The sequence below is a fragment of the Tubulanus polymorphus genome, chromosome 5, assembly GCF_964204645.1.
Source record: "Tubulanus polymorphus chromosome 5, tnTubPoly1.2, whole genome shotgun sequence".
NCBI lineage: Eukaryota > Metazoa > Nemertea > Palaeonemertea > Tubulaniformes > Tubulanidae > Tubulanus > Tubulanus polymorphus.
The window spans coordinates 1067783-1081276 of NC_134029.1; the positions used below are offsets into that span (position 1 = coordinate 1067783).

At 37.3% G+C, this 13494-nt stretch overlaps 1 protein-coding gene and 1 long non-coding RNA gene across 2 annotated transcripts in view; one reads left to right on the forward strand and one right to left on the reverse strand.

Annotated features, from left to right (window-relative positions):
• Positions 1-5784, forward strand: part of LOC141905417 (inositol 1,4,5-trisphosphate-gated calcium channel ITPR3-like) — a 28306-nt gene extending 22522 nt beyond the window's left edge. The window contains exons 45-60 of the mRNA XM_074794274.1: positions 54-203; positions 287-472; positions 640-708; positions 793-1051; positions 1127-1239; positions 1387-1556; positions 1795-1926; positions 2102-2242; positions 2326-2449; positions 2900-3023; positions 3100-3326; positions 3358-3510; positions 3589-3666; positions 3983-4102; positions 4176-4313; positions 4507-5784. Coding sequence (XP_074650375.1) covers positions 54-203; positions 287-472; positions 640-708; positions 793-1051; positions 1127-1239; positions 1387-1556; positions 1795-1926; positions 2102-2242; positions 2326-2449; positions 2900-3023; positions 3100-3326; positions 3358-3510; positions 3589-3666; positions 3983-4102; positions 4176-4313; positions 4507-5112 — 2790 coding nt within the window. The 3' untranslated portion in view covers positions 5113-5784. The remainder of the gene's footprint in view (positions 1-53; positions 204-286; positions 473-639; positions 709-792; positions 1052-1126; positions 1240-1386; positions 1557-1794; positions 1927-2101; positions 2243-2325; positions 2450-2899; positions 3024-3099; positions 3327-3357; positions 3511-3588; positions 3667-3982; positions 4103-4175; positions 4314-4506) is intronic.
• A 367-nt stretch (positions 5785-6151) lies between these two features.
• LOC141905435 (uncharacterized) lies at positions 6152-11941 on the reverse strand. The gene is made up of 8 exons (XR_012619258.1): positions 11158-11941; positions 10243-10379; positions 10020-10157; positions 9776-9934; positions 9553-9690; positions 9325-9467; positions 9126-9237; positions 6152-8831 (listed from the first exon to the last, which is right to left on the reverse strand). It is a non-coding gene; the product is annotated as an uncharacterized LOC141905435 (long non-coding RNA).
• Between the last annotated feature and the right edge of the window lie 1553 nt (positions 11942-13494).

A 13494-nucleotide genomic window follows, 5' to 3' on the forward strand; every position in this document is an offset into this window, starting at 1 on the left:
GAAATGTTATCCAAGTATCGGAAATGTCATCTTAGTTCTTCGCATATTTTCAGGATTATCTTCGAGAACAGCCTGATAACATCAAATCATTCAATCTGATCGCTGAAACTGTACAATACATGTGTCAAGTTTATGCGAATATTAACCCGTCAACGATTGACTTGATAAATCAGTTGTTAGAAAGTCTCAATGAATGCGTTAGTGTAAGTATCACTGGAAATCATCTAGCTGAAAATATCCAACATTTGAAGCTTATCGTGGTTACAGTTTAATGGTTTATTTTTAGGGAAATGAAGAGAACCGAATCGCTATATTTGACAATAAGATCGTCGATTATATAAATTTCATCTTGCGAACTGGACAATTTGCGAAGTGCATGCTTCCTAAAGCTCTCGAACTGCTGGAGAATATCGGAAATTTATTGATGAGTTTAATCGAAGAAAATCATCCCGACGCATTAGAGATCGCTAAGGTATAATTCAGCTGACATTTCAGCATCTCAGCGTTTCCCCAAGAACCATCTCAGTGTCTGATGTACCACAGGATCGTAGAGCCACAGCCCAACCACTTCCAGGGCTGGGTGAACTCAACGATACTTTCATTTACAACGTTTTCATATACATTTGATCTGAATTTCAGGAAGTCGCTGATTGTCTGGATAAAGATGCCTTACTGCGGTTTATGAGTGAATGCTATGTGCTTTCAAGGGTATGATCTGGACTCTTGTCACCTGTAGTCTGTCTGAGCCTCATAGAGCTATTTACAAAGTTGATGAATCAATTCTTTTTTCAGCCTTCAGAAAAATCCAGTTTTGTCAAAGCCAAGAAACTACGCGAAAAGGCGCTGAAACAAACTAAAAAGTTGTCGAGTTTGAAAAAACCGGTTGTCGATCAACCCGAAGAACTTCCAACGAATAAAATCGTTCTTCCGAAGCGAGACGATGAAATCTTAATGCCAGGAATCAGAGAACACCTCGTTACCGTCGGATTCAAATATTTCTTCTTGTTCCGAAGAATAACGGATATAGCACCAAAATATAACAAACGAATCAGTAAGTGACAGTCAAACAGTTACCGAGAGAGTTCATTGCTACATCTGAGTTTACCTTATCTATCGATATTTATAGAACTGACAGAACAACAAGCTATTGCTTACAACTTCTTCGATAAAAACTCGATGTCTGTTGAAATATTGAAAGAAGGCCATTTACAACGAATGCGTTTCCCGGTTGAAAATAAGGTCAGTGAAATTGACACATGCAGCCAGTTTCACGGTTTCAGGGTTTACAAATTTGATTCTGAGAACTGTAAAACTGTGTTCTGTATTTGACAGAAGTAGATCTAGTGCCCAATGTAATTGATCGATTGTTTGTTGTTGATGTTATAGAACGTATTACGTGATGAAGTGAAGGAGAAATTAAAGTGGTCCGTCGATAGATCGAGTCCCAGCAGTAAAATACGTGATTTAATGATCTGGTCTAAAGACATCCTGAAAGATATTTACTATCAGAGAAAGGTTCTATCAAACAAACTGGCATTCTTCTTCATGAAGTTCTGGTAAGAATAAACTTGACATTTACTACCTTTGAGTTTGTTCCTTTTCGCATGAAAAGTAAGAATTCAGCTTTCAAAATGTCGAGTTTTAATAATCCATTGCTGGGAATTCAAGGGGAAATTGTAGACCCAGAACATTTACCCTGCCCAAATGCATGCGCTCCTATGAGGAAACTGATATCTATCACAAGTCCTATAAGACACATGTCATATAGAAACTATAAGTGTTTTTTGTTAATAGGTTGTTGTGGAATTATATGTGTATATTCATGAGTTTATGCATAAACATAATGATGCTCGTAACGTGGAACGCGAAAGCAACGATTGATGAAACACCGGAGAATGCAACTTCATTACCGGTCGGACTTTACGAGTAAGTGGTATATACCTCACTCACACTGCTTAATAGTTCCATGAATCTTGGAGTAATCATGTGATCACTCCAATTAAGCATTATCGACTGAGATTTGAAGCAGTTTCACAGTTAACTCACCAACAGAATTCATCTTCCTCACAGAAATCTGATTAACACTGTATGATTTTTTCAGTCCTCGGCCGCTGATAAACTTCAAGTATTACATGGTGACACTTTATGCATTTGCTGGAATTCACAATGTGTTATCATTGTTTGTTGTGATCAGTTACTTTTTGCTCAATCATCCGTTGTTTCCAACATTCTCGTGGTTACGGTAAGTTGATTTTCACATTTTGCGGCCGATCCGTGAAGCAACTGAGCCTCGGTTTCTGTACGGTTTCTCTCTGATTATTTTAGAAAATGCTGCTGTAAAAGAACTGACGACGAAGCTCGAAATGTTCAAGAAACTCAGAGCAAAAAGATGAAAAAGAAATCGAAACTTGACACTCAATTCCTGAGTTTCAAAACTCTGTATTACTTGGTAAGTATAATGGAGACATCAGGTGATGGTCTCAGGTCTTAGAATCCAGAACATGATTTCATTTTCTGAATTGTCTATTTTCAAACAGTTATATCTGAGTCATTTGAGTTAAAGCGTTTTTGATAATTCTGTATATAATAGATCGCTGGTTGATTCGTAAGTATCTGATAATTACTGCAGTATTACGTAGATCTATTTCTATCTGGGAAATTAAGGGTTTATGTTAAGGTGGAAGAAAGCTATAACGTTCGTACTATATGAATAGTTATAAGCTGGAAATGCTTGTTCTCAGAGTGGTGAATATGGGACTGAATTTATATCTTACGTATTCTAACTCTCAAAGCTGATATGGAACGGTGGTGTTGTAGGATACGCGTGATGGGTTCTTTCAGTATTAGCCTCTAAGTTTGATCTTTTATTCCTTCTCATGTGATATATTTATGTTTGTAGGTATTCCTTGGTTTCTCGATAGCTGGAACGGCGTTCAGTGAATATTTCTTCTGTTTTCACTTACTAAACATTGTCAACAACAATCAACTTCTTGCTAGAGTTATTTCGGCAGTGACTCTGAACGGTCGGTACCAATAACTCCATTCCTCTCATTGAGAATACATCTAAATTCTGTACTGTTTTTCTGTTGAATATTTCAGGTAAATCTCTGTTATGGGTCGGAGTTCTCGGAATTGTGATATTTTATATCTACGCGCTAATAGCGTTTGCATTTTTCCGTTCACTCTTCAACCCTGCTGATAACTGGTACTGTAAAAACTTGTTCCAGTGTTCAATCACTATTATCAGATACGGACTCGTCGGAGACATGTTTGAGGTCACTATTACAGCTTTTTCCTCATCGTCTTGTCCCGGTTGCCTAATCACGGTTTTCTGAATGGTTTTATTCTCTGTTTTAGAATATGCCTATAACGGACAGTGAAAAGTACTTTGCTCGGTTTGGAATGTACGTGATTTTCAACATTTCATTCTTCATATTCATTACGACAATCGGATTGAACATAATCTTCGGTATAATTGTCGACACATTCTCAGAACTGAGAGATTTGAAGGTAAGAATTCATAAAATGAAGCGACAGAGAGAAGACAGTGAAGAGGATGGACTGATGATATATGTTTCTATATTGCAGTGGACTGCAGAACGCGATATGAGAGACAGCTGTTTTGTTTGTAGTCGCAGTAGTTATGACTTTGAACATTATGGAAAGGTAAGCATTGAGAAAACTGTATCTGTATTAAAACTTTGTCCCTTTTTGGGGAAAATAAGCAATTGCTCAAAATATGCAATGTAACAGCTTTTTGGATCAGAATCGTTCAGGGGCAATTGCATATAGCCATGGCTTGAGCCCAACAGTGGTCATGTGGTATAGGTTATGAGCTTGGCTAACCAAGATTGGTGGACTGGTCTTAAATTTAAGTCATGACTGTGCAACTGGCTCCTGGATACTCACGTGCTTTAGGCTGAAGCCTCAGCAGATGCCTATGTAATTACCTAATGTTCATGGATGTTTGGTTTATTCCTAGGGATTTCAACATCACATCAGACATGAACACAATATGTGGGCGTATATATTCTTCTTTATTCACCTGGCTGACACTAAACCAACCGATTATACCGCTTTAGAGTTATACGTCTATAAACTGGTTAGTCTACCAACACTTACAATGCATGACACAACTCTTAACGAATTGATTGTCACAAACATTTCACTTTCAGCTTGAAAAAGAAAACTATGATTTCTTTCCGCTGAATCGAGCTTTGTGTTTGACCGATATGGAAAACGATCAACAAGAAACAAAATTCGATGAATTATTGCATTACGTGTCGTCTATATTTCATAAACAAAAGGAAGAGGTAAAACTTGTTAGCGAAACCCTTTACTAACCAGTCTGGCTGTGTATAGCCCAACATAAACTGGCAAAGGGGCATTGTCGTTGTTGCACTTAGCTCACAAAAGCCCCCTAATAAACAGCCCCGCTCACGACAGCAGCAGCAGTGGAATACCATAAGATTCAAAATAACGAGTTTTTTTCTTTTCTCTTTTTAGGAGCTGAAAAAGAAACACGAAGCTGAACGATTGAAACAAGAGAAATGGGAAGAAGAGCATCGTCTGATCTTCTACAACAATACCGCTGGCGGTAACCATAGCGATTATCATTTATCGGCGTCAGTGGACGAACACGTGTCGTTACCGCTTCCTCCTCCGCCTCCTCCGGTGATGATGATAATGACATCGGATGATGATGGTGATGATGAAGTTGACGGGAAACCGAAAGCTGCCCATATTGAGATTTCGTACGACGACGGGAATGAATCGTTAGATCCGTACAAACCGGAACCGAAATATGATTCATCTGATTCCGACGAGGATCAGGAGGGGCTTCATGAACTCGGGGTAACGCCACCTGGTGGTGGTGTAGCTGCGCCTGCTGCAGACGACCAGATACCTGCTGCAGCTGCTGCTGATGTTTATTCAGAAACGACCGGTCCGGCTAGTAGTACTCCCGATATCCACGCAGCTGATTCAGATTCTGATTCAGATTCTGATTCAGATGTGCGGAGTGATCAAACTCAAAGTACGTTCTCTTTAGCGACGGAAGACGCTGAAATAGATCCGAATGAACTTCCAATCGGGCAACAAACTAAACTATAAACTGAGGAGAATCCGCAACTCATCCAGCTTCATAGCGTTTCGGTATTAAAATATTGAAAACGAACTGATTTTTAGGAGTCAAACTGAACCGAACTATCTGGAACTGGAGCGAGGTTCATGAAGTATATATACATATGCAAATTCAACTATTCGTGTCCCTCCCACCATCTATATTTGCATATGTACCAGTATTTGAAGGTTGTCTGTAGTTCATCTCAAAGATGACTCGATTATTATAGACTTTCACTTTAGCGAAGTCCATTTTGCTATCGCACATGAAACGTTCTTCATTTTATAAAAAATAACTTCCGAACGAAGCTTAGTTTCTCTTCGGAACTTGAAAAACATTCAATGCAGTAATAAAATCTATCCCTATTGAATTTCATCGGAATGCGTTGCTTATTTATCAATTTAGTAATTTATTTGTCTTTGAACTACATTTTGTTTCGGAAGAATACATGCACCGTCACGTATATTCATGCTTCACACACGTGCGCGCACATAAGACTTATCATCCTCCCCCGCAGGGACTCGAACCTGATAGCGTCGAGATTGCCACGAGTCGTTTTTTAGTCATGCATAGTTTTAGTTTTGAAAATAATGTATTATAGTCACAACAACGTAGTATGATGATGACAGTTTGTGTACCATTGCAATCGAATATAATAAAATCGCACATTTATTAAAAAAAATTAAAACTTAGCTTTATTCGCCGCAACTACGTTCAGTCAGGATAGCCGTAAACTGGAGCTGGTTGCTCGAAGTAGTTCCGTTAATAATTCCATGTTTGAAGTAAGTTTTGTGGAACTCTGATATGAGCCCCTGTGGAATAAAAAATACCATTGGGATCCATGGGTGAAACCGATTGGTCAACACCAACGGCCATGAACCAGTTTCATAACTCTTAAATTCGATTTAATGTCTTCATTAATTCAGTTTATATTAAATCGATTTATATTAAATCGATTTAGGCCTTAGAGTTGTTAAATTAAACTTAACTCAACGAATGACAAATTTCAAAATCATATTTATTCTCATACAACAATTATACGAAATGCCAGGAGTGCTCGAGGAATTATAATGTAAGCTCCTCAAACACGTGGACTTTCAAAAAACAACTAGTCCAACCACCATAGGCGTATAAACTATAAACTTTAAACAAGAGTTTATACGCCCATGGTCCAACCATAGACTCTAAAACCAAAAAGTCTATGGCCCAACCATGGACGCAATAGTCCATGGCCCCCGCACTAAAACCAGAGATAAACCTGGCCAAATACTCTGGAAAGCGTTGGATTAAGTAATCAATCTTATAATAATTTACATTTTTTACATCATTTTATTTTCACATATCAATTTATTAACTTTTAGCTTATTTTTCACAAATTTCAATAGTAATTTTATTTCTATTACTATATATGTAATTGTGCTAACTTTAAAACCACAACAAAAGTTACATGTAAGGTATTTATCTAAGTCTTTATCTACGATACATTTCCACTACAGCTGATGATGCAATGATTTAAAGAAGATATCCTGTAATGACAAATATTTCATTTGGAATTTATCATAACAATTTCCATCAAAAATGAACTTACATTTCAAGTTTGCTGGGTTCAGTATCGGTTCTTTCTTTCTGCCTTTTTCAAAACATCTAGTATATCTATATTAGAAGATTAACTTTTTTCTGCCTATTTCAATATATCTAGATTTTGGATATCTATATTAGAAGATTAACTTTTTTTCTGCCTATTTGAATACATCTAGATTTTGGATATCTATATTACAAGGTTAACTTTTTTTTCTGCCTATTTGAATACATCTAGATTTTGGATATCTATATTACAAGGTTAACTTTTTTTCTGCCTATTTCAAAACATCTGGATTTTGGATATCTATATTGCAAGGTTAACTGTTTTCTGCCTATTTCAAATCATCTAGCGTCTTAGTCTTCTAGATATCTAAAGCAATCCGTTAATTAGTAATCATACTAGCTACATTTTAATTGTCAGTTGAATTCATCACTATTTGAATTCATCAGAAATTAAGATAGAAGCACATTTAAGTGCTAAATTAGAAATTCCCTTAAAGCCGAATTGCTATATAATTTTTATTTCCCTTTTACAGTACACTGTGTATAAGGACCGAAAGACCTTGTTATGACTGGACCTCCCTGGTGCGGTGCAAGTCATGATGCTTGAATATAGATTGAAGGAGAGGGGTTAGTAAAAGATAGCTATTAGCAAGAGGAATAAGACCTAAGTTTAGGACATCCTGTCAAAATAAGGCTCTCAATCTGACATACACAGTGAAATTGAAATATTCCCCCTTCCAAATTCAGGAATGTATTTTGCACAGATTTGTTTTATCTCCCTTCGATCGGAGGTAAATCTGCGTTAAATGATTTTGGCAATATGTATCAAAACTAATACAGCTGTATGACAACACAATAGGTTCACTTTAGATACAGATAAATAAATGTGCTCAGATACACATGTATCAGCTTTAAATGTCCATGGACCTGAATTAAAAGATAATTTTACATAACATATTGAATTTACCTTAATCGTAGATATCTAAGTAATACGTTAATGAGTAAATCATCTTAGATTCTAATTGTCAGTTAAACAATATCTATTATGCGTCACTTGACACACAGTAATGCTTTTATTTGAATCAGTTAGGTTTTGGTAAATTTTGGCAATATTGAAGCGCACGAACAGTCGCGGTAAGCACGGCAGTTGGAGATGTAAATACTGATCAGTCGATGAGACTGATTCATATATCAGCTATGTTTAAATTTTTAGTTTAATGACATTTATATTATGGACCTGTATTATGTACCGTATAAATAGTTTTTGATCATAGAAATATTGAATTCATCTATTATTGAATATCAAATTTTTACATCTACAAATCAGCAAATAGTTAATATTTGTACATCAACACTGGTCTAACGTTATGTTCTATGTTTCCTAACTATGTGATATCTACACGGACAAATAGCCACAGTTGACTATGTTTAACTATGGTAAGTTGGAAGATTAAACTCACAATTCATGTTGAAACTATATCTCAGTTTAGGTTAACTCAACAGACCTATGAGTCCAAACAAGGCACTCAACACAACCATTTACCCCTAGTGACAAACCTAACTTGTCTTATCTATCGACCAAGGATCGAAGACCAAAATCGTGCATTAATGGAGCTTAGCTTTTATTCGACTCTCACATTGCATAAACATTATCAAATAGTTTCCTCGAGAACACTATATCATCCATCAGACTGGTTTGAAAAAGGTGATAAGCAAAAAAATCAATACTTTACTACAGAAGTCCACTATTGTCTTCGCCGCTCCTGGATCTCAGTGTTTATAACATGCACTATTATCTATGCTGCTCCTAATAAGATACACTATTGTCTTTGCTGCTTTTAAAACAGTGTTTATCCTGAATCAGTGTTCATGAGATAATCCATTAGCTTTGTCGCTTGAATCAGTGTTTATAAGATTCACTATTGTCTCTGCTGCTCCTGATATTTAATGTTTTATAGAAATCAACCGCCGATTGTAGAAGAATCCATCATTGAGTGATTAATCCGTTGCTGGTTCCTCAACTTTTCATCTGGGCTTCTGCAGTTTCCATCAGCAAATGGGTCGATCAGTATTCATCTACTTGTAAGTGTCTTCTTCAGGCCAATTTTTCCGAGATGTAGTTTGGCTGAAACAAAGTGAAGAAAGCAAAACATTTCAGACAGATTTATCATAATTTACATGTCATTTAAAATTACAAGCCACCCTGTTTTTCACAAAGTAAAATTCATTGACGTCAATTGCTGATTTAAACCCCAATAATTAATTGCAGTAGTAGGACTAGTTCATCACTGTTTAAGACTAGTGAAGATAAAAGCCATGTGGACCGGTAAATAGATTTTGATGATAGCCACTTATGAAATGATGTTCATATGAGGACTGAAATTTCTATATACAGGTAATTTCATGTATATCAATTTACCTTTAAAGATTGCTGGGTTCAGTTCTGGTCTTTTCTGTGCACCGTTCCAGTTTGTAGATTTTGGACGAGTAGTTGATCTCAAGCTGGGTTTTTTCTTATAGTTGAAATTCAGCTGCAATGATTAAAAGAAGATATCCAGTAATGACAAAATATTTAATTTAGAATTTATCATAATAATTTCCATAAAAAATCGACTTACATTTCAAGTTTGCTGGGTTCAGTATCGGTTAGAACAATTGGTTGATGCATTTGATTCAAGCTTGGATTGTTCATTGGGCGGAGCTTATCTGTAGATATTTGATGAGTCGTTGATTTAAAGCTGGGCAGTTAGATAGGATTTAGCTGAAATGAGCAAACAAAGATATCCTGTAATGACAAAATATTTCATTTAGAATTTATCGACATAAATCCACATATATCCAGTTACCTTTTATGCTTGGGTCGTTATCAGCGATTATCTTATTAGTTTGTTAGTTAGTTGGCCTCATCTGTGCGCTGTTCCAGTTGGTCAATTTTGGAAGATTAGTTGATCTCAAGCTGGGTTTTTCTCATAGTTGAAATTTAGCTGCAATGATTAAAAGAAGATATCCTGTAATTACAAAATATTTCATTTAGAATTTATTGAAATAATTTCATGTATATTAAGTTACCTTTAATGATTGCTTGGTCCATAATCGGCGTGGATCATCTTAAGTTTGTTTGTTGATAAATTGGATTCTAGTTGGCCTCATCTGTGCACTGTTCCAGTTGGTCGATTTTGGATGAGTAGTTGATCTCAAGCTGGGTTTTTTCTTATAGTTGAAATTTAGCTGCAATGATTAAAAGAAGATATCCTGTAATGAAAAAATATTTCATTTAGAATTTATCGAAATAATTCCATGTATATCAAGTTACCTTTAATGATTGCTTGGTTATCGGGGATTATCCTATTAGTTGGTTAGTTAGTTGGCCTCATCTGTGCCCTGTTCCAGTTGGTCGATTTTGGACGAGTAGTTGATCTCAAACTGGGTTTTTCTCATTGTTGAAATTTAGCTGCAATGATTAAAAGAAGATATCCTGTAATGACAAAATATTTCATTTAGAATTTATCGAAATAATTCCATGTATATCAAGTTACCTTTAATGATTGCTTGGTTATCGGGGATTATCCTATTAGTTGGTTAGTTAGTTGGCCTCATCTGTGCCCTGTTCCAGTTGGTCGATTTTGGAGTAGTTGATCTCAAGCTGGGTTTTTTTCTTATAGTTGAAATTTAGCTGCAATGATTAAAAGAAGATATCCTGTAATGACAAAATATTTCATTTAGAATTTATCATAATAATTTCCATAAATAATATACCTAGAATAGCCTACTCGGTTATATTCGTAACACCGAACAAATTATAAGCGAACATACGATACCTAGTCAAATGAAATGCTCGCCATTTTGTTTTGGGTTCCACATTGGGTTTTCCCAATGGGCTTTCCCAATTACATCAGAAATTCCCGGAATTTCCAACAAACAGCCAATCACATTCAATGTAGCTCAGGTAATGAGGTCAACTCAGATAAACAGAAGCGAGAAAATTTAGGGGGTTTATAAAGTGAGGACCCGTAGGTCGAAAAGTACATCGAGATGAGTCGCACAAAAAACGGCAACACTTCCAGGTAGGATTGAACTTTTATATCTTTCAATTCCAAGTATGCAAATTCTCATGTATGAAAACGTGCCATTACTTAGTGCTAAAAAGCAGGGTTTTTACGTGTTTTTCAAGAATAATTCCCCTAAAAATAACTTGATCACTATGAAATTTTGTGGGCTCGAGAACTCATTATAAGCCAAACAATGACACCAAAAATCAACACTATTGGTTCAACAGCCAATGTTTGTGCCTTGTTGACACACCGGTACTCTATTCATTTTCAATGAAAACTGCTTCTTCAGACCATTTGCATAGGCGAACCTACGGTTCACCAAAAATCAACTCACATTTCACGTTTGCTGGGTTTAGTATCGGTTAAAATGTTCTAAGTTCGTATCAAATATCAAATTACCTTTTATGATGGCTGGGTTCATTATCGGAGGATCTCCTAAGTTGGTTGGTTGAGTTTCATCCAAATTGGACCCTTCTGTGCACTGTCCTCTAATCGGCAGATCTTAGTTGATGAGCTCGCGTTTGACTTTTGAGTTGGTGTCCCTTACGATCGTGACACACCTGCCAGGAGCGAAACAGGCGGAAATCGAAGTACAGATATAGTTGTGTGATCGTCAGTCGAATCTACATCATTTTTTTTCGATAATTTTACAATATTTGGTCTTTTTTTTCATATAAGTAGTCCGAAAGTTTACAAGGATGAAGATAATTTTGTCTAATTTTTTTTTGGAAATCGAAGTACAGATATAGTTGCGTGATCGTCGGTCGATTTTACTTAATCTTTTTTCAAAATCGAAGTACTTCTTTGTCTTCTTGGGTGTCGTCGAAGCTGAAATTGAGTATAAGAAAAAACATTTTGTAGTCACACATTTCTTCATCATTAATCCTAATTTATATGTGAATCAACTTAACTTTCAAGATTGCGGAGTTCACTATTCTTTTTTCGGCATCTTCTGTAGTCGCCTTCTACCATCTTCTTCTTCTTCAACTTCTTGGGAGTCCTGAAATGAAAAAAAAGAGAAGAGCGATGAAAACCTGGTACGGAACAAAACTAATGTTCGAAAGCTTTTCAGCTCTCCGTCGCCGGTCACATGCCGAGAACACCAGACAAAGAGCCAGCCAGGAATATACTGCCCTCTACACGCCCTCACACAGAACGCGAAAACTAGGATGACGACGCCTCACATTCCCCATCTAACTGCAGGATGTACTGGGCGACATCAGTAACGGACACACCCGTAAAATTGCACGAAACACAAATAGCGCAGTACAACCAGCTTGACCGGGTTGAGATTCAGGATCTCAACTAGCACTCAAAAGCGTGACAAGAGACTTCATCCACTGACCGAGGTTGTCACAAGGACACAATGAAACTAGCACTCACAAGCCGACGAGAGACTTCATCCACTGACCGAGGTTGTCACAAGGACACAATGAAAACTAGCACTCAAACTAGAAATCAAAGAGCGTGACAGTAGAATCATCCCTCAGCCGACTCAGAATACCAGAAACAAAGAGCGTGACAGTAGAATCATCCCTTATCCGGGCGGTCACAAGGACACAATGAATGCTAGTAGCGTGACAATCCAGTATAACCGCTCCATTTGTATCCCGTGCAATCTCACAGATATGCCCGTCATTGACATCACTCAGCACACTTTGTAGATAGGTGGGGGCAGTGAGGCCTCGTCATCCTGGTTTTCGTGTTCCGTATGAGGGCGCGTAGAGGGCAGAATTTCCTGACCGACTCTTTGTCTGACATCCTCGACACGTGACCGGCGAAGGAGAGCTGATGCTTTCGGACATAGGTTTTGTTCCAGCAAACGTTGAAATTCGACAGAGAAATCGGCCCTGAAAAATAAAACGGGTTAGAACCTGCAAAAAAGAACGGGTTAATAAACACGGAACAGTACAGGACAGCACAGAGACGAACAGTAACACATAAAACATAAAGACGTCGTTCCTCAGGAAGCAGGAACAGGAGCAGGAGCGGGAGCGCAGCGAAAATCGCCAGGAGGAGAATCCACGGTAGCATGTTCACAGTGTGAGTAAGCTGAGGTGAATGGTCTATGCTTGTGTACACCGTGGTCAGCCGGTGACGTATTCAATAGCCCGTATAAATGATATCGACAACTCTTGAAAAGCCGCAATTGTGTCTCTGTTGAATGGATTTACATTGAGAGCTTATATAGAAGGTTCCACTGGGTTGAATACGCGCCAGTGTAGCCAGCTATACAATATCGTGGAACTTTATTAAGGCCATAAAATAAATTACTTGATTCCCAACAGCTCCCCTATCCGAATTTAGCCGCCGCCTGGCAAAAAAACGTGTAGTTCACACCATGCACGTGGAAAGTGCTATTTGAGTCATTAGGGAAAACCCCGGCACTACCATCTCGTGATTAATCATCATTCATACGGTTATCACGGAGATCCCGGATTTCAATTAAAAAACTTCTTGATTCAATTAGGGAAGTGTGTAATGAGACACTGTGACTTCCCTGATTCCATTGAGGCCGGGCTGTTTTTAATTACTTGAAGCATCCTCCGAAATTCTGCCAAAAACTTTATGATTGTACGGAAGCCCCTAGGTGACATACGAGAAAATTTTTTCACAATTTCGACTTATTATGTCGAAATTCGACTGTGAAAAAATTTTCTCGTATGTCACCTAGGGGCTTCCGTATGATTGCCATTCATAATTAATTTGAAAAAGCACATTTTTTTCTTAAATTTT